Source organism: Mixophyes fleayi, chromosome 8, assembly GCF_038048845.1.
Source record: "Mixophyes fleayi isolate aMixFle1 chromosome 8, aMixFle1.hap1, whole genome shotgun sequence".
Lineage (NCBI taxonomy): Eukaryota > Metazoa > Chordata > Amphibia > Anura > Limnodynastidae > Mixophyes > Mixophyes fleayi.
In genome coordinates this window covers 32,077,054-32,099,128 of record NC_134409.1, presented here as the reverse complement: position 1 = coordinate 32,099,128, position 22,075 = coordinate 32,077,054, and the positions used below count along the sequence as shown (strand labels likewise).

At 39.2% G+C, this 22,075-nt stretch overlaps 1 protein-coding gene across 1 annotated transcript in view; it reads left to right on the top strand.

Annotated features, from left to right (window-relative positions):
- The window catches only part of PALMD (palmdelphin), a 37,407-nt gene that overhangs the window by 5,524 nt on the left and 9,808 nt on the right, over positions 1-22,075 (top strand). Inside the window, exons 2-4 of the mRNA XM_075182311.1 lie at positions 6,410-6,490; positions 12,243-12,373; positions 21,941-22,055. Of these exons, the coding sequence (XP_075038412.1) occupies positions 6,410-6,490; positions 12,243-12,373; positions 21,941-22,055 (327 nt within the window). The remainder of the gene's footprint in view (positions 1-6,409; positions 6,491-12,242; positions 12,374-21,940; positions 22,056-22,075) is intronic.

The following is a 22,075-nucleotide window of genomic DNA, read 5'->3' as shown; positions in this document are numbered from 1 at the left end:
GAATGAGAACTAGTACTGAGACTTGCATGTGGAACAAGAGAAACAGTACAAGGCAGTTGGTCTGTAGTAAACGGTGACATTGGCAGAGACAAAACTTTCCAAGGAAATTTGTTACAACCATAATTGCCGACTCGCCTAGTAAATCAGAAACCATTGGTAGCTATTCTTTAGCAGAAAGACTAATATACAAGCAGTGACTGAGCGGTTGCTTATACTACACACTGTACTACAGCTGTACGTATCAGTTTCTCTAAAAGCATATTGCTGTGGCTTCATTATTTAGTAGTTCTTTCATTCTAGGTCGGAAGTCGTGTACGTGAGCATGGTGTTTGTCACCTTGTACTGGCAGTAAACATGGCATTAGGAATGCTATCAAGATTCCTTTGATGCAGCAGTAGTGTCGGGTTATAATGTAGCAGATGGGATAATGTTACATTTACAGGCATGAGGACACAATAACTATGGACAGTAAGGGTAGAGGAACTGCTAGATATTGTTGTGGTTACTCTAAAGGACACTAGAAGTCAGGCATATAGTTATATGGTACATATATGGTAAAGGAGTATTATCAGCCTCTAGTAAAATCTAGAGAATGGGATTCTTTATATTAGAACTGTGATGTGTAGGTGTTTCATATTCTGAAAGAGAAAATAAAGACACCACTATGAGACAGTTGCCGACTTTCCAGGGGGAAGGTAGTACTGTGAATTTGGGCTGGACTAGACGTAATGGTGCAAATTACATCATAACACCACCCCACCACAATGTCAACCGTGTCATCACGCCTATGTGGGTGGAGCATAGTAAAGCATATAACACTGCAGTTCCACCAATTGTTTCTCTGTCCTGGCTTAAGGGAGATTACCAGATTCTCTCTGGACTCTGGGATATCACATACTATTCCAGACATTCCAGGGGAGACGGCAAGTATGCTCTATGGCCTGACATTTGCTGAATCCATAATGTCGCCCCTTACCTTATTTTGAATCCCAGACACTGTAACACAGCCTTCTACACCAATACAGTTAATCTTGGTGCATCAGGAATCGATTCAACAGTTGAGTGTTGCATATTTCCAGAAAATAAGACATTGTCTTGGGGTAACCAGGACACATGGGAAACCCAGTGATGTACTGCAGTGCAGTACTCTATTCAAATAAAACATATAAAATGAATATTGAAACTAGAGAGGTGAGCCCTTCATTAGACGGAAGCCACATGATCGGTTCGAGAAGAACCTCCATTGATTTTTTTTGGGTGTCTACAGAGCAAAAAATGCAGTACTCCATAGCGTAATGTCTGCCTGATGTGGATGTGTTACTGCGTGTTCGTGGTTTGGTAATTTGCTTATAAATAACCCTGGTAACGCTCATATTTTCATTTGTCACATAATAACCAGAGCCCATGAAGTCCTCAATCAGAGTTTTTGTCAACTGAGTACACTGGCCAATCCGTTACATGAATTATCATCTAAGTCAGGGGTGTCCAACCTTTTAGCTTCCCTGGGCCACATTGGAAGACGACGAGCTGGTTTGGGCCGCACATAAGATACACTAACGATAGCTGATCATCCAAAAAAACATAGAAAACATATATATGAGAAAAAAAGTGATTATATATATATATATATATATATATATATATATATATACACATATAATCACTTTTTTTTCAAATCCCCCTATACTTACCTTTCAATCGCCCTGTTCAAAAAATCCTCTCTAGTTATTATACTATAATCACTTTTTGTATTGTTTCAATACAATATCAATAAAGTGCATTTAAGCCAGGCATTGTATATCAGGGTGCCCTGACCAGGCCTGCGGTACCTGACATATACATCACTGTGACCCCAAATTGTGACCTGTTTTGCTAATTACACCACTATGTTAGTTAAGGGATAACAACTTATAATGGGCCAAAGAGAATAATATATAATGCCCCACTAGTATTACAAGTAGAAGTATGTAGCAGGGAGATAAGGTCCATGATGCTCCAGGACCAGGTGACTTTTATTCACTGGTCAGCGTCCCTTGAAATAATAACAAAAATCCCCCTTAACTTACCTTTTAATCGGCTTGTTCTCCTGTCCTCTTCTCTTCTTTTCTCCAATTCTGTGCTGCTGATTGTTCTTCTCGCGCGGGTGACTCCTCTGTGCTGCGCTCCGCAATGGATGTCGGGCGTGATGATATCACGCCCGACATTCACTGCGAGCACCGCACGGAGGAGTCAAGGGAGGGAGCCGGAGTACCAGCTGACGTGACCGCGTGACCGCAAGGTAAGTATTTTCTTTTCTTTCTTTTTTTGCAGGATTTTTTTTTCCATTAACAGTGCTGCCCCCTTGCCACAACCAAAACTCCTTCTGGGCCACATTTACAGGCGGGCTGGGCCGCATGCGGCCCACGGGCCGTGGGTTGGACAACCCTGATCTAAGTAATGGACAACACCAAGTGTCGGGGTGTGCATATTGAATCATTCAGTACCTATTACAATACGCCCTGCAACCTGTCAGGTGCTGCTAATTGGTTTGATCCAAACACCTGTTGAGATCTCTAGGTGAGACGTTGCCATATAATATGCTCAAAGGTTGTTAATCTGCATGTGGGAATGAGGTAACAGAGTGACAAATAATACAAATATATTTATTATATTATATATTCAGAAATAAAAATTAAATGACATCGCAGAGTGGATCTGAGGCTTAAACCTTCTCATTCGGAGGGGCTGATTTAATTCCGCCATGTTAGTCTAAGAATAGCGCGGCACTAATTGTATTACCATTAATACGGTAATCTTAACAGGATTTTTTTCACTCGCGGCCCCAAGGGCTGCTAGCAAAAATCAACATTAAAAGTACCGTACTAACGGTAATACTGTGCAATTTTACTGTAGTAACGGTAGTGCACAGACCGCGTTATTCCTAGAATAACATGGCCGAATTGAATTGGCCACTGAGGGGAAGATTCAATCTGAAATGGCCACGGAGACACTTTGCGCATATTGTTTTAGTGACATTTCCGCTGGCTTTTGCTCACGCCCCACAGAGGTGCAAGCAAAAATGAGCATATATTTTTACCGGCGTGTGATTAAATCATGTCTACATGCATATCACTGATCCCAGTAGTATGCAGAAAGGTTGAGATTAAACCCAGGTGGATAATGTCATTACCAGAGTTGTATCTATGAAAATAACTAAGTCACTGACCATGCCACCTGTGTTCACATGTAGCTGGGAAAGTCTGAGTGTGATGTTGTTGTAAGGCTGAAGTATGCATGCCTCTGGGATATCCTGCTCAACACACATGTACACAAATTGAAGTTACCACGGAAACGTCCGATGTGTCTTTTCTAGCAATCTACACCCATGTATCTCCACTTACATCAGTCGTCTTTGTGGGCGAGACTCTGGAAAATTGGCCTGTTGGCTTTGGAACTCTCCAAAGCAGCTGTGTTGCCAGCATAATCTTGAATTACCAGTTGCTAGATACCTACTGCATCTATGTTTAACCCTTTAGCTGACCTGAATGACTTCAGATGGCAAGGACCATGGTTAACAGCTGCAGTTCACACATGCTCTTGGGGGGTTCAGCTCTGCATGCTTTTAAAATCTGGGTGTCCAGTTACCTGTGTGATTGCTCATAGTTTCCATCACTGACGTGTTACAGAAGAATGTCATATTGCAGATTAAAATGGACTAAATAAAAGTGCAGTAATCACACATCTTTGAAATAATTTATGCAGCTATGGCTATATACATATGTATATGAATTCAACAAGATATTGCATTTATACAGGAAGAAATGTACTTATGGTGCCAAGCATTATAACAGTTGCAGCATAGTAGCCATCCCTTTAATATATATTTCAGAGACACTTTGCTGTTTAACTGCATATATGCATGTTATCTGAATAGGTGGTATTATATTCTCTATTATTGTACAACAGGTTTGATAACTATTCATTAGTTGTAGTGTTTTGCCTTTTTTTTTTCTTTTTTTAACTTTTTAGTCCCTGTTTATAACATTGGGCTTAAACATGGGTGCTTATTTATATCCATGATCCATGACCTATTCAGTCTAAGATAAATTCAGCCTGAGAACATCTTTAATGTCACTTAGATTAGGGTAAGTAATCCCTTACGATCTACAACCACAACAAGGTCCATTAAATCTGAGGCCCAGCTGTATGCCGTATATGTGCCGCAAGGTTTTTTTTCATTTTCTTTACCCAACCTTGCTGCCATGGAAACTCAATATTGGTCTGGTTATTTTTTTGTGAAAATATCACCACATAGCATTTGTGCAAGAATTTAAAACTTGAAAGATGGTGATTCCATGGTTACAGGAAAGAGTAAGTGTAACTTCATCCGCACATTCCTATGCATCACCCCTGGCCTTCCTGTTACCTCAATGTGGGTTAAATAAATCACCTGGCAAAGTGCATGAAAGATGTAGCCATGTGGTAAGGATGAGCTCAATGTCCTCCTGCTTTTTTTCAGGCCCACAAAGAAAGTAGACTCCACAGATACTTCCATGTCATAGGCACGACCCTGGGCCATTCTGGCAGGAGTAGCAACTCCTAATAACCACCGTCCTGCAGAGAGAGACCCCTATGCTCTGTGTGTGAGTCTTTTTAAATCCCTCTCATGTTCTCACTTACCAGGTGCTGCTCATGGAGTGTCCCCATTCCTCAGCTAGCTTTCAGACACCCTGTAGTGTGTTGCTACATCATGTCTGCCAACCTGGGTGTGACTCAGTGGGATGCCTGCTACCTGTGTATAGAAGCAACGGCCAAGAGTCGTAATATAGTACACAAACATAAGGCATGTTTACACAATAGTAGAAATGTGTTCAGCAGTTAGAAATGGAGGCCCTTTAGATCAGCTCAGTGTATTACCTCCCACATAATTATCTTCACAAACTTTTTTTGATTTTTTTTTTTTTATATTTATGGGAAGGCAGTGTGGAATGTCATGTTATTGCAGAGATGTGTCATCACACCAAGGACAAGGTTGTTTAGAGTATATATTGGAATACAATCTCCGTTCAGCTAGTGGACCCATGAATTCAACTGTCAATGCTGTCCATTGCTATTGCTGTTGCCATCTCTATTCCTCATTTGGTGATCTCTGTTGCCTCAATGGTAACAGCAGCTGCCATCCAACATGGGGAACAACCGTCCTGCCTCTGTTTCCAGCAGTTTACTGTTCATTTCTACAGTAGCTGCTTCATATTTCATGTCTCTGTCTTCTGCTGTTTCTCCTCCTTCCAATGATATTACATCAATGGTAGCTGCACAGGAATATCTGTGATTGCTTTATTATTTATTATTGGAGGCTGATACTGCTGCTGTTTATCAGCTGTCATCCTCACTTACTCCACTAATTGTTGTTATTCTGATACATTTTGTTTCATGTGTTCCCCACACTTCTTAGATTGTAAGCTCATTTGGACAGGGCCATCTTTACCTTCTGGTGCATGTCATTGTATGTGATTTGTTTTGTCATGTCATGTTCTCCTCAATGTACAGCGCTTTATACTACCACTTTTACATTACAGCCCCGGCAATATCCCTGGTATATGGACCTGGGATATTGCTTGGTGACCAAGCCTCCCACCCCCGACAAATTCCCGGGTTGACTGGGCTCATACTGAACCCGGGTCTCCCTGGCAACATCACAAGAAGAGCTTTGATTGGCTTCTCTTGTGATGGGAGTGTGTGTGTGTGTGTGTGTGTGTGTGTTTTTTTTGTTTTTTTTTTAACCTTTCAGTTAGACCCAGGTTGAAAAGCTCTGCCATAGACTGTGTCAATGTGGTGTCTATATTGTGTGGCAGAAAATGTGAGCCTGCACTGTAGCTTTGAAATAGTTACAGGTATAAGTAATGCAACAATATCCAGTTAACTGTAATTTTGCACCATAATTACAATAAAGCAAACTCATAGTTGCTAGTCTTCTAATAAGATTAAGGCCATGCTAATTACCTGTGTTTATATTATAATTCTGCTGACTGTCTCGCTTTGAAATTACAGTATGTCATGTAGCTTGTTTGACAAAATGATAATCTTTCAATGTTGTTGAGTAGCGTTAAATGATACATATATACTGATAATTAAATGGCTAGGTACAGACAGGGGAGGGCTGGCAAATTTTAGCCTAGGGGGCAAGACTCGACTTTTAAAGAAAAAAAAAAATACAGGTGACTCAGCTCAAGGTAGCCCACTATGGGACCGGCCCGGGAGGCAGATGCCCCCCTGTCCAGCCTGCCCCTGTGTAGAGATACTTCTGACTAAATCCTATCCAAAAATTGCTTAAAGCTCATCCATGTTTATTTAAATTTAGCATAATTGCGTTCTTTTTGGTCATTAAAATCAATGTCTTATTTTTATATTTTTTAATTTATTTTTCCAGGATAAAAGGAAGTTGCAAGAAGAAATTGCTCAAAGTCGCCTTAAAATTGAAGAGGAAAAATTAAGTCTACATCATATAAAGGTATAGTATGCTTGAAAATATCTGAAATAACAAAATGTTTTGGCATTCTCAAGAATAAGCAGATGTGACTGTTTTGCTTTTACTGTTTTTAGAGGTGTTGCATAAAGAACAGGTGTATACTATGAACTGTCCCTCTTTTAAATCTATGTATATATTTGTAGGGATAAACTGCTTCATTGACTTGCGAAAGTGTCTGAGACAAAAGCTGAGGTTGGCAAGTGTATAATGGATGTTTTATGTTTTTTGGTGATTGTAGCGGTGTATAGGCTTTGTATTTCATGATAGTTTGTACTTGGTCTTCAAAACTGTGAATGCAAAAAAGTTATTACTTGTAACCTAAACTAGTAGAACTGGGGGGTCTATACCAGGTACCCCCACAGTTCAGGATAACACACCACTACCAATGCTACAGGGGTAGTCTTTGTGCTGATAACTCAAATGCAAAAACGCTGTGAAACCCTTTCAGTTCTGCTAGTGGTGAGCTGGGATGTGCATTTAAGCTGTGTTGTCTTTTTAGTATAAGTCTGGCATGAAAATGTAAAATATGGAAGTACTCCTTACAGTGGGTGTACTTTACACTGAGGGTTCCCCTATAGCATGCACTTATATTAGATTCTGCTTGTCCTCTGATGCCTGTGTCTCCACTACTGTATTCCTATGAACAACAGACTACAGCTCACACTTTAAACGAGTCCATGATCTTCTAGTTACCCATAATCCTGATCCACAGTGGTCAAAAAGGATTCAGCCAGCAAAGAGGTACTGCAACAGCTACATACTGCACAAGAAGCATTGGTTCCAGGTGCTGGTGAAGGAGCTTGGTGATAGCCGTGTTAACCCTCCTATAACTGAGGACACCATGTTGATGTGTCGTTGATGTTCAGTTGCTGAGTGGCTGGCTTGGCCAAACAGTGCCAGTAGGAATGGTCAGTGATGACTAGGGGCCTGATTCATTAAGGATCTTAACTTTAAGAAACTTCTTATTTCAGTCTCCTGGACAAAACCATGTTACAATGCAAGGGGTGCAAATTAGTATTCTGTTTTGCACATAAGTTAAATACTGCCTGTTTTTTCATGTAGCACACAAATACTTGATAGCTTATTTGTACACTGAAATTTAAAGTTGATATTTGTGTGCTACATGAAATAACAGTCAGTATCTTTTCTCCATATATTATGTATAAAGTATTACTACGATCATGTAATGCCACTTATGATTTAATTTTCCTAGCAAGAGACCATACATATGACACTATTCAAAGATCTCTGCTAAATGTCGCCATTAGCTAGAATAAGCACTTTGCTTTAACATATGCATGCTGCTACATTTTCCTAAGCACTTGCATATCTAGATTACAGCAATGTGGAACTTTTACAGAAGCTTATATACACACACAATACTTCAGAAGGCATATTTGATTTACTCCTTTTAGTAGAACATTGTGAACAAAGGAATGCATGCCATGTGCCCAACTGTGAAAATAAATATACCACAAGAACAGAAAGACATTCTTTGAAAAGAAATGTGTTTGCTCTGAAACATGTGCATTTGGTAAACAAAATGTGTTGAAATGTCATTCCATTGAACAATGCTACATTCCAGAACTGAGCCACCACATTCGGTCAGCTGAGCTCTATTAGTTGCATTAGAGATGAGCAAAGCTGCAGCAAAGATTCAAACAAATTGAATTTTGCAGTGAAACAGATTGTTTCACAGAGGTGCTAAGATCTGAAAATGTAGGGCCTGAGTTATCATCAACATCATCAACATTTATTTATATAGTGCCAGCAAATTCCGTAGCGCTTTACAATTGGGAACAAACATTGATAAAACAATACTGGGTAATACATACAGACAGAGAGGTAAGAGAACCCTGCTCGCAAGCTTACAATCTATAGGACAATGGGAGTTAGAAACACAAGGGCATGTGCTACATAATATTGCACAATGGACCAGCTAGAACGCAAAGGTAAAAGTATTGAGTGGGCTGTGTGTGTGTTGCAGTGTTGGTCAGAGGGTTGTTGTCTTGCGTTAGCTGTGTAGAGGATGGTAATAGGGTAATCTAGGGAAATTAAGATGGTGGCTGAGGAATATCATAACCTTGTCTGAAGAGGTGGGTTTTCAGTGAACGTTTGAAGACTAGAGGAAAGTCTTACTGTGCGAGGGAGGGAATTCCACAACGTGGGTGCAGCCCGGAAAAAAATCCTGTAACCGAGAATGGGAGGATGTGATGAGAGTGGAGGAGAGACGTAGATCTTGTGCAGAAAGGAGGTGTCGAGTGAGGAGATATTTCGAGACCAGTGAGGAATTGTATGTCGGTGCAATTTTGTTGATGGCCTTGAATGTTGGTAGAAGAATTTTATATTGGATTTGTTGAAATGCAGGCAACCAATGTAGAAACTGACAGAGTGGCTCAGCAGAGGAAAAACGATTAGTAAGGAAAATCAATCTAGCCGCTGCATGCAAAATAGATTGTAGGGGTTCAAGTCTGACTTTGGGAAGACCAGTAAGGAAGGAATTGCAATAGTCGATGCGGGAGATAATGAGTGCATGAATTAATGTTTTGCGGTGTCTTGTGTCAGATATGTGCGTATTCTGGAAATGTTCTTTAGGTGTATGTAACATGATTTAGATATAGAGTTGATGTGGGGGATAAATGACAGTTGTGAATCAAGGATTACACGTAGGCAACGAGCTTGCGGGGTGGGATTTATGGTCATGCTATCAACAGAAATTTAAATGTCAGGCAGGAAGCTTCTGTTTTTGGGTGGGAATATTATTAATTCAGTTTTTGAAAGATTGAGTTTGAGTTGGCGAGAAGACATCCAAGATGAAATGGCAGAGTCATAAAGGAGAGTAAAGCATAAAAAAAGGAGGCAAAACAATGTTGCTTTGGAGGGGGAGGTAAATTTAAAATGTGGGGACAGCTTTATAATTTGGGTAGGGCATGTCCTAGATCATCGTTAAATTTCAGTGTAAAAATAAAGCTATCAAGTATTTGTGTGCTAGATGAAAAAACAGCCAGTATTTAACTTATTATGCAATATAATAAATTAATTTGCACCCCTTGTATTGTAATGTGGTTTGTCCCGGTGAATATTTACTCCTTTTTTTGTCGTGCTTTGCTATTCCAAGGAAAGGTCATCTGCACTTTTATTTGTAAAGTTTAGCATATTAATCTGCTCTGAGTTGTCGTTGGGTTAGAACTGAAATGTATTGCAAGAGTATTAAACACAGCAGCGTAAATTCATAAAATTTATTTTGATGTGGTGTGTCAGAATTAATATAACTACTGGTTATAACTATTTTCGGCCACTGTCTAGAGACTAATACATCTGATCACTTGGAATTTATCTGTCCTTGTTCTCTCACATTTCATAATAATCACTGTTTTGTGTGCTATTTGTCATTTTATCGCTGTTTTCAGCACCCTCTTCTGATCTTTTCATTTTTCTGGTAATAATAATGTTTAATATGCCAAAACAGAAAAGAGAGTGTAATACAATTCAGATCCAAATCATGTTTGGTAAATGAGGAGGAAAAAAAACAAATACTGCAATGAGCCACACAAGTTCACAGAACAAGTTTAAAAGGAGCAGCACCTGAAAATCAAAAGAATAGAAACCCTCATGACACAAACTCAGAAACACCAACAACAGCAGCAGCATTTAGTCAAATAGCAATAAATGTATTTTCTAGTATTGCTATCTTAGACAAACTGTACTTGTCAATGATGGTAGCATTGGCAGCTGAAGGTGTACAATTACCCAATTCTGAAAAGCTAATGCAAGCTTCTGACTTAAGAACAAGAAAAGACAGGCAAGTTTACTTGGATAAAGATGCAGATATTGAAAGTGGCTAACATTCTAGGCAAATGCAAATCATGATGGATTATTTTGGCTGCTTGCATGCTTTGAGGAGATGCTGATGTCAGTCTTGCATACAGTGAATAAAGAATGTGCAGAAGCCATCATGACCAAATAAATAAACGATCCCGAGGCTTGAAAATCTGGTCAGTTCAAATGTATATCGGATCTTAAATTTAGCTTATATTGTCACCAGAACTTTAACCGTCGCACAAAACTAATTTCTCTTTCACTTGTTTGTAAATAAATACTTTACTTTTACATTTTTAAAGGTATGCTTAGATACATTTCATATTGCTATTTTGAGAGGCCAACTAAAATGACCAAATATCTTTTGTGGAAATGTACTGCAACATCTATTTGAATATGATGTCATTGTGGTTACACAAGAACATGCAAAACTATAGCGGTTTCGATTGAGAAAGTACTGTGACCTCTTACCAGGTGACATACTAGAGGCAGAAGAGAAGTGCAGAACGATGTTGAAATTATTTAGGACAAAAAGTTATTTGGAGAGGAACAGAAGCTGGCACAATGAGGGAATGTTGATAGATGAGATTAAAGCAAGTAAGGAAATGTGTAACATTTAACACAACATTACAGTATAATGTGCATTACACCACAATCCAAAACAAAATTGGAAACTGTGGAAGATTGTAATCTTAATATCAGCAGCATATTAGAATTCTCATACTGGATATGAGGTCCTGACAGTTCACCAGTGCAAACAGGTTCAGAAAGGAAAGTAGGAGATACCATTTCAATGGAGGCTGAGTCTAATGTCATTCAAGGTGAATCTGAAATTCCACCTGCGACTACAGCTGGAGAAGTGACACTGCTCTATTTTGGATAACCTTTTGGCACAGATGTAGCAGCCCGTGAAGACCAGTGTGTACACCGAAGCGCATTGGTTCATACAGGGCTAGCAAACTTGCCTCCCTATGACTCGTACTGTAGTCTCCTATCCCTCTGTGGCATTGTGTTTTCTGTACATGTGGTGATGGACAAGTTTCACCACGCATAGACTGAAGCCTACAGTGATAGTCTGATAGTAGAACCTTGCTGCAACAGTAGAGCAGCTTACTCTGTTACACGTACCAAGAGCATACTATAATGAAGCATAGTGTCAGCAGCAGACCCTCTTTCCTGACTACATAGCACATCTGTGTGTATACTGTGCAAATGTGCCAAGGGGCCATTAGTCCCCAGATGGCTTCATAATCTGCCCCATCACACTGGAACATTACAGAGGTGGCAGGTGTTTATGTCAGACACATACACCGTCCTGCCATGTGGTGGTTCAAAGAAATGTATTTCACTAACCTGTCGTCATGTCATTTCACTCATCCTCATACCAATTATTGTCCTGATAAATGTCTTTCAACTGTTTGTTGATTTCTTCTGGAACACCTCTTAAGGGCATTGTAGGGCCCTGGTACCAGGAGCGCATGACCCGACACTCATGCATGTGCCCTGGGTCATTTTCATGTTTTACAAAAAAATCTATTTTCATTGATTTATAAAAACTTAGTTGATACAGTGAATATGGTTTGTTACTCCAACAGCAGTACAGCTTTAATAAACAGAAATGTAATTTATACAGAGTGCAATATACATGGTAGGTTACTGTGTTAAATCTTAGACCACAAGACCCTAGCAATGTACCTGCTGAAGAGCAAGCAATTCTGCATCTCCCATTTGTGTTGTCTAATTTATTATTATTATTATTATTATTATTATTATTATTATTTAATTTTTATTATTATTATTATTTCATTATTATTTTTTATTATTATTATTATTATTTCATTATTAATAATAATAATATTATTATTATTATTATTATTATTATTATTATTGTTTAATTTTTATTTTCAATTTCTAGAAAAAAGCCTTGCGGGAAAAATGGCTGTTAGATGGATTAAGTACAATGACCCCAGAGGAACAAGAAGAGACGTTGAGACAAAACCAAGAAGACCAGAAACAGATCAAACGCTTGGAACATAATATTGGCAGGTTGGTGTCTTACGAATCATTAATTAATTTTGGTTGAAATATCTTTGAGGATAAAGAACCTGTTTTGCTTTTTATGCACTTTAGTGTCCTTTGACAGCTTTCTTTTTGTACTGGGAAATTACCACCATTTGTCATTATAAAGTTGCCTTTGAGGTGTTCCCTCCTTCATCTCACTTCTCTTTTTGAATGTAGATTGTGTTCCATCAAAAGAGTTTATTACTCTTTACATTTAACACTCTGTAGTTCACCAACACTTCTCTCCCTTTTATATAATTTACCTTCAATTAATTTTCCTTCAGTTTTTTTCACATATATATTTAATTTCCTCTGGTATTTCTTCCTCTTTCAATGAAAATTGATATCTTTCAATCACTGATATTATGAAATGCAAATCATGATTATCTTCTCTGCAATCCTATGGTACAATAATATCTATAGTTTGAAAAAAAAACAAAAACTCCACAGCAACAATTCTAACCTATCTACTTGTAAGCTGTATATTTCGCAAGACATGTATGCATTTAGTTTGGAAATCATAGTCTGGGCCATCACGCCCGATCCTACTTAGAATGCAATTAATTTTTTTCTTTTTTTACTATTGTTACTTTGTTACTATAATGTTGTTGTTTCCTGCATAACAGGTAATCGGTGCTGCTGGTAATTTGAAATATTGCTTTTAACTTCCACTTTGTGAAGTGTTGTCTGCAAGCATTGTATTATGACAAATATTATACTTTATATATATATTTTTTTTAAATAAAATTCCTATAATCAATTCCACTTACCATAACTGTCCAAATAATTTAAAGTTCCTTGTCACCTATTGGTTCCATATTTTATGATGTTACTTATAAGGGCAGTAAATATAATGAAAGAAAACTGTTCCCCAGACATTTATGTAAGGAATGTGTTGCTTACATAGTGCTTGTAATATAATAAAAGTCTACTAATGTAATATAATACTAATCAGCGCAGGAAGATTATCTGGAGAGAATGTTGTAATGGAGGGAAGTAATTGGTCACCAGTTTGTGCATAGATACTATGTCTTGCTGTCCAAATTGACAATTGTAAGTTGCCACCTCTACCTCAGTCCCATCTTGGCTTGCCAGTTGCCCAACATGCTTATCTGAGAGGGGTATCGTTTTGTGAGATCCATGGGAGAAGAGCTGGCCTGTATTACCACCAGGGCCGGACTGGGACTAAAAATCAGCCCTGGCATTTAAAGTACACAGGCCCACCTCAGTACCAGCAGAAAAGAAACCATTTGCCGCCGCGCAGCCGAAAAGGGCGTGGCCACATTGTTTTGTGGGTGTGGCCAACATGTGGCATTGATACATATATTATAATAAAACATTACATTTATCACTCCCTCCCAGCCACATCACGCCATCCCCAGGCCACTGGGGATGCTTCTGGTGCTGCTGACATCCATATGGGTGGGAACTTTCTGTAGAGTGAGCAGCAAAGCTCTTTGTCTCATGAGATTACCAAATCTTGTGATACTTGGAGCTCCTCGGCTTCCTCTGCAGGCTGTGTCCTGTCCGGGAACTGAGAGCAGCTATCAGTTCCCTTCCCCTAACATGCTGCATTAAGGCTAAGGGGGCCTGAGGTATTTAAGACAGCAGGGCCCCTATTATGTAACATGGTTATCATTTTAGACAAATACACAGGCACTACTGTTAGAAGCACACAGCTTTGCCTTCACAAGCAGTACAGTGTGAAGCGGGACATACCTCCCAACTGTGCTTGCAGTCAAACCAAATCCTGACTAAGTGAGACAGTCACCCAAATTCAGGACTGCCCCACCAGATTCAGGACAGTTGGCAGACTGTACTGCTCTCTCCTACCTGTCTTGGTCACTTTCACCTCTTGTAGCAGCTGGTTTCTTTAGCTCAGTTCTTTCTTGTCTTTATCCTGGAATATTGGATGCCCAATTCTGAAAAAAATGGGGTACATGAGATTTAGAAAACTCCAACTCACGTTTTATAATTAGGCCTCCCTCCAGTCCCCACAATAATAATATTCACATTTAACAAGTAGACCTATTTCCCTTCAACCAGCCCCAACATTAAATTAACAATATACCCATTTACTCAAAACATATTTCCCTCCTTGCAGACAGTCCAAGCAATAAATTAAATAGCATTAAAGTTTAAATATAGCCATTTTCCACAACCATCGCCAGCAATAAATAATTTAATATTCACATTTAATAAATAGTCCTCCACCCCAAAATCAGCACCATATTCAATTGATAGCCCTAAACCACCCGAGCATGAAATTAAAGGCACCTTAAATAATTAGCCCCCACCTACACTCCACCATTAAATAGCCTACCTCCCACACTATATTAAGATCCTCCCTTCCCTCACATATTATATTAAAATACTGCACTAATATATACATGGCCCCACACACACACACACACACTAATATATACATGGCCCCCCACACACACATACACACACACACACACACTAATATATACATGGCCACACACACACACACACACACACTAATATTAATATATATATATATATATATATATATATATATATATATATATATATATATATATATATATATATATATATATATATATATATATATATATATATCCAGACTCCACACAATGTACTGATACACACACAATTGCCAAAATCACATGGCCGCACTTCACATTGACACTGTCCGCCGATCAGCGCGCAGTGAGCTGCGCTGCTCGGACGGACATCCTGCCCCGCTGGACCGGCCCAACTAGCCATCGGCCCTTCTGGCATTTGCCAGAAGTGCCCGATGGCCAGTCCGGCCCTGATTACCACTATCTTGTCTGTTAGACGATGAATACACTGACATTCGAAATAGAAACTGTATTATATGCCCAATAAACTACAGGTGGTAGAAAGTAAATCATATTGTGCAGACCGTATTATAATCTTCAAGACAATCATAGCTCCATGTATTGATGGGGATGGGTTTTTTGTTTGTTTTTGAGAATTCCTCTTTAACACCAAACATGCACATACAGTAGTATGGTTGAGCTTTAAATAGAAGCAATTACTTGGCACATAATGAGCAATTAAGGTATTGTTCTAAGTAGATTTCTTAGCAGGGTTCCACTCATCTGATTAAAAATGTTTATTTGTTCCACTTGAGGTCATGTCCCTCTGTACTATTAACCTAAGCCCAGCTCTGCTGAAATCTTTCCCAGAGCTACTGTAGGTCACAGAGTAATTGAAGAGCCATTGAAGAGTAAGTTCAGCAAATAAGGACTGAAGAGCCATCTTATCTGCCCAATTATTTGTGTATTTTATGATCACTCTTTTATAACTTTTTTTTTTTTTACGTTAAGTATTTATATTTTTCTTAATATCCCTCTGTTTATATTCCATCTAATTTTATTTTAGTGTCTGTGACAAGTAATTTTGCTTCTGTATGTACTGAAGGGCCAAAGCTGAGCTGAGGTTTCAGGTTTATGTGGGTCACTCATTTATTATCCAGGAAAACACAGGTGCACAGTGCATGTAATTTTGTACCATCTACACTGGTGGTTTGTGTGGAACTCTGCCAGTGGTTTTCTTTGAGACTAAAATGCACATGTCTGCAAACGTAAATCTGTCACCGCTACTACTATTAGTTTTTCCATTTGTCTTCCAGTTACAGCTAGTGTGATTCTCATGTACGTTTTCTATACCACATGCTATTAAAGGACATTACAGCTGCTGTTATTTCTCATTAGCGACATTGTTACTATCGTAGTTTTCATTTACATTTGTGTCTGTGTATATTAATAAACGCTCCATCCCCTCCCCCTAAGCCGCCTTCATTTGAGGCCCCACCCACTTTCTGAAAAAGACTTTAGGACAGTCTTGCCAAATATGTGACTTTTGGGATGTGTGCATAATATTGCTTTAAGAGAAAGGAGTGATCCGTTGCAAATAAACCATTCCATTAAGACACAAGCCACATATTAATATTGCCTATGTGTAGATGTGAGATCTCTCCTATTTGTCAGCACATGGCACATTGATTGCTGTAGAGCAGTAAAGTGCAATGACCTTTTCATCTTCTATCTCATTTGTTACCATCTTATCTTTTTATCGCATGTATTCATTCAGTGTCAGTGTACACGCTGTACAGTGTATGCACTCATTAACTTCTGTAGGTGGATGGCCTGTAGATAGGGAGAACAGGGGAAAGAACTACCAGGAAGCATTCTAATTTATTTAGCTGGGGCCAGGGACAAGACCTCCTGAACCGAGAAGGAACAAACAAGGAAGGGTCATGTGTAGGGTTTTATAAGGGTGGTCAGGTTCTAACGTGATCCGCACCGTAGGAAATACTCGCTCTTATTATTTTACGTTAATTTGGTTACTAAAAATGAAGAACATGTTGGCAATCGGTGATCCGTGGGGGGGGGTGGGGGGTACTGCGGGATCATTAAAATAACTGGATGAATGACATGTCGTTCATTTTCTGGTTAGGCACCCCACAACCATTGAGCATTCAGTGGACGTATAGGTCTGTCTAATGGTAGCTCTGGCCCTGGGCCCCTTCTGAAGGAAAGACATTTATGTACTGAATGCATTCACTATATTTTATTTTTTTTATATTAAATGTTATTGTTTTTGTATCTATAAACTCTTAGGGCCTGATTCGTTAAGTAAAGTAAAGCCAAAAAAATGAGTAGCTTTGCACCTTGGCAAAACCATGTTTCAATGGAGGGAGATATACATTTAAAATGTGGGGACAGATTTATAGTTTGCATAGGGCATGTCCTAGATCAACTTTAAATTTCAGTGTAAACATAAAGCTACATGAAAAAACAGCCAGTATTCTCCTTACATGCAAAATAATAAACTTACTTGAACCCCTTGCGTTGTAACATTGGTTTTGTGCAGTAGAAAACGTACTGCTTTTTTTTTTTTTTTTTTTTTTACTTTTTCCTTAATGAATCAGACCCTTAATGATTAATACTTTTTTGGGAAATAGTCAACCTACTGCTTCAAAGTGCTACGTGCTGGCCAGAAATGGTAATGTAAATACAAGTGTTATTGAAAAATAGGTTGATGCTTTATAAAACAAATACCATAAGTACACACTGTGCTTCCTTACCCTGTTTACCCTCTACCAGTAAATGGTTGCAAGATTTCAGCTATATCTTGCTGCAATTTGAAGATAACATTTGATTCAGAACATAAAATATCAATTAGAGTGTTTGCTAGCTTTCAGCATCCGTTACCATGGTAACATAAAGGTCACTTTATTTCCACTCAACTTTTCTAATCAAATTTTAAATGCCCTTTTGTTTATATTGACATTTGTGTATTTTCCTGGAGTACTGTATTTATGATTGTAAGGTCGTCGCAAATCTCTCTAATACAGCCAGGTTAGATACAATCTTGGTGTATTCGTTTTAGGCAGTGTTTTAAGCATTGGCAGCTTCCCAAAACCTACCTTAGATTATAAACTCTTCATTATTTGGGGTATAGTCGCATCATCTGGTGGATTACCAATTAATGAGGGGATGTTTCTTGTATATCTATACTAATTAAACAACCTACTGTGGTTAACCTTTTCTTATACTTTAATAAAATATTACCTGAAGTCCCCTTTTAATTCTATCAACCAGCGATATAAAAAGTAACACAAAATCTATAAATTACTTTCAAACTCTGATGTGTAAAAGACTGCATTACTTCAGACTAGAGATGCTCAGGCTCGGTTTCCCGAGAACCGAACTTAGCAGATCCGAGTACCAAGCCGAGCCGGCTTGTTACTTTCGCACGCCCTCTGAATTGAAAATGAGGCAAACATTGTTACGTCGTCGGATTTTGCGAGTTTTGGATTCTGTAAGTACCGCCCTCCACGGTGATCCAGCACCATTTCACAGAGACACAGAAGGGGTCAGCTAATACATGGCAATGAGTAGCGTCCTACGCTGATCGCTTGAGAAGGTTTCCGGCTGTGCTTAAAACTCTTTCAGAGTACACACTGGAGGGTGGGCAGCTTAGGCAGTGCAAAGTGAGTTGGTACATGGGTCTGCAAATTCCCTTTTTTTCCTCCCAGTATGTAAAGGGACTGCCTGTTGTGTCTATTTCTATGCCGTTGTGAAAATAATTCTCCAACATCCTTTGGATCAGGTGTAGTTACGGCAGAGGTTTTTTGGTCAATTCTTTTAGACCAGACATCAAAATTTGGTGGAGCGTCATCTGCATCATCCCTGGGTCTTTTGGGAAAGCTAGGGTTTTTCCTAGCAGCAGTTGAGTGAGAAACTAAAGGAGGAGACCCCGTCCTGTCACGTAACACTTGAGCTGTCATCTTGCTCACCAGGAGCGCCTTACATCTCTTCAGATCTGAGTCAGTTGGAAACAAAGAGAAGACATAGCTCTTGAACCGAGGATCAAGCACAGTAATCAAAATGTAGTGATCCGATTTCAAGATTTTCATAACTTTTGGATCCTGGCAAAACGAATAAAGTACTTGATCTACAAGCTCGACATACTTGGCGTAATTGCTTTGTTTAATCTCCGCCTTCAGTTTCTCAAGCCGCTTTTCCAAAAGTCTAATTAAGGGAATCACTTGACTCAAGCTAGCAGTGTCTAAACTCACTTCACAGGTGACTACTTCGAATGGTTTCAGCACCTTGCACAACATGGAAAGTATCTTGGGTATGAATCTGCGGAGATGCAATATTTAGGGAGGAGCTGGCCAGATGGGGCAGTTTTTAATTTTGCACTTAATTGGATGGGATTACCTAAATGAGCTGGCAGGGGTAGAGGACACATTTGGGGGACTGTTATCTGCTGTAAGTAGGGTGCACAGCATTTTTCTCCCATAAAATATAATTCGCACTCCTGTCCTATACTTTTAATGGGATGCATTTTATATCTTCCAGTTGCACTTTTGTGGAAAAGAGAATTTATTAGATACACTTTCAGCAATGTACTACAAGCATTTAAACATAAACAACGGACTCCCTCAGTTGTTTTGGTCCTAATCTTACACATTCATTTTGCAACATGTGGTGCTAAAGTGTAATTATGGCAAAATACATTGAGCACAATACTATGTTACCTTCTTTATTTAGACCGTGTGTAGGAGTATTTAAAAAAAATAATAATAAATGAATATGTTTACAGGTCTGGAAATATGACTCACAAGTCAAAATTTGATTTGCAATGTGGATGATATTTCTATGCAAAATATTTCTGGCAGTGGAGGTACCTCTGTGCAGTATATGGCTGTCGTTGCATTTTATCTATATATATGTAACGGAGAGTATGGCTGGCAATGATGGCTTCTCGGTGCAATGTTTGGCTAGTAAACATACTAGAGAATGAATCTGTGGGGGCTACACACAGGGCAACCAGAACTAAGAGGCTCAATGAGCATTGTCCTTGGGTAGCTGAAAATTATTAATTGAAAACAATGAAGAACACTGTAAAATAGAATGAATTGCATTTATGTCCCGTCTCTGCAGGGGCGCACGCAGGATTGTCAGGGGGGGTTTCACCCCCTGACCCCAAAAAAACCCAACACAGCGAGAGAGCTGCTGCCATGCGAAACGGAGCTGCTGCGCATGCGCCCTAGCTCCATTTCGGCAGCGCTGTCCTATACAGCAGCCACAGCGCTGGCAGCACCGCCGCGGACGCTTCTTTGACAGCGCGGCGGCTGCTGTATAGTACAGTGCCGCTATGGTGGGCACATAGTTTGTGGAGACCCAGAAACCCCCCCCCCCCCCCCTGCGTGCACCACTGCTCTGCAGAATATCATGTTGCTATATTTCTATGTAGCACGTTGCATTTTCTACCTTTTCCTATGCCGTTAATTGAGCAATGTTGAAGTCGATGTAAAAAAAGAGCCTAAAAGTTATTAAAGTGCACCTTCTTTTTGGATTGTCTCTCCGGTAAGAATGCATGGGAAATGCAAATATGAATGAGCTGTGATGACTACTCCATAGTTTCAGTAAAATTACCATGACCATAGTATAAATTCCTGTTATGTCCATAGTATACAGTTGCAGCTTCCATAATCGTGGCATACTCTGACTCCAGGCCATCAGTATACTCTATCACTATAATTCTTTCTTTATACATTACAAATCCCAAGTCACATTATATTGAGTGTATAGTAGCTTTTAAAGCAATGGGAGCAGTACAGTATACTCTGGCTATGGTACTGTATACAGAGGGAATGGAAGATAGATATTCTAAGTCCAGACCTGAATTTTATAGTATTTCCCATGGAGACCTACATGTTTGTAAGAGGGACATGTCACACCTTTTAATAACAACCTGTATTATGGGAAGATCAATATGACCACAGTTGCTGTTTTGATATTACAGAGGATTCATTACTAGTTACATACAAAACGACGTTGAGAACAGAATAAGCCTCAGGCAAACAGAATTGTTGTTTATGTCATTAGGACATAATTAAGGTGTGTTTTTTTTGTAATGGGCTTTTTGTTGTGTGAACAAACATATTCATGAAAATACAAGGTTTGTCAGGTCTTGTTAGTAGAGTATAATTCCTGTTTCATCAAAGGGAATATTGTCACTCCTTTCATACTGTATAAGTGTGATTGAGTCATACATTTGTTATCCTATGTTCGTACTTGTCAGAGACGTATTTACTATACAGGCACATTTGCCATGTGCCTTGGACAGCAGTGTTCTTGGGCAGCTTGCAAAGCGTTTTATGTTTAATTCAGTTTCGTTTTTTGTATCTTGTCCTTTACCAAACACCTATTTCTCCCAGTAAAATCAATGGAGGAAGAGGCATTGGAAAGAGGGCATGAACATGTTGGGTGCACAGTTACAAATGTAATGTGTAGTCGCTCACAATTCATAGGGCAGCATCCACACTATGGTGGAGATCCAGTTAGCCGCTGTGATTCTGAGCATATCGTCGCGGCTGTGCATTTTTACCTTTTGGACGGGAAAAAATCTGCTCATGTTTGCTTGCGGCTCTATGGGGTGCGAGCAAAAATCAGAGGAGCTTCACTAAAAGAATACGTGTGTGAGGTGTCTCCGTGGCCGTTCCGGAGACGCATCACGCATATTTTTTTCTAATTGATTCTCCCCTTAAAACTGGTGGTAAGACAAATAAATGAACATAACATGACAGCAGATGGGCATCTGCATATTACCCTGGGTACCACATAGGGCTCTGTATATTGGACTTGGAATTGTCTCCGATTGATACTTGCACAACATGGTGTTTAGAAGGAAAAGAGATCTGTAATTTGCAGAAATATTACTTGTATATTGTAATTACCTGCTGTGTGCACAGGAGCCATCCAGACAGAAGAAGATGAATGCCAGGAGAGTGGTACATTTAGCAATAAGTATTCTAGTTTTCTTGAGTACTAAGTTATAGACCTCTTTGGGCAAAGCTCCAAAAATGGATGGAATGCAAGAGCATTAAATATCAAACAAAGTTAAACTTTAAATGCTTATGAATGACATTAGCTTGCTAAGCAAAAGAAATTTCTTCGGCTCACAAATGTGTATTGAAATGTCTCTAGACCTCATAATCACAGGAATTTGTTCTGATTTCAGATTAGAGCAAGAAATCGATGATCTTGAGAAGCAGGAAACACAGCTATCCGCTAAAGAAGTACGTGTCCTACAGAGACTGAAGTCTGTAGAGCGAACTACAGAAGACATCCTAAAGGTATGTAAAGACCATGACCA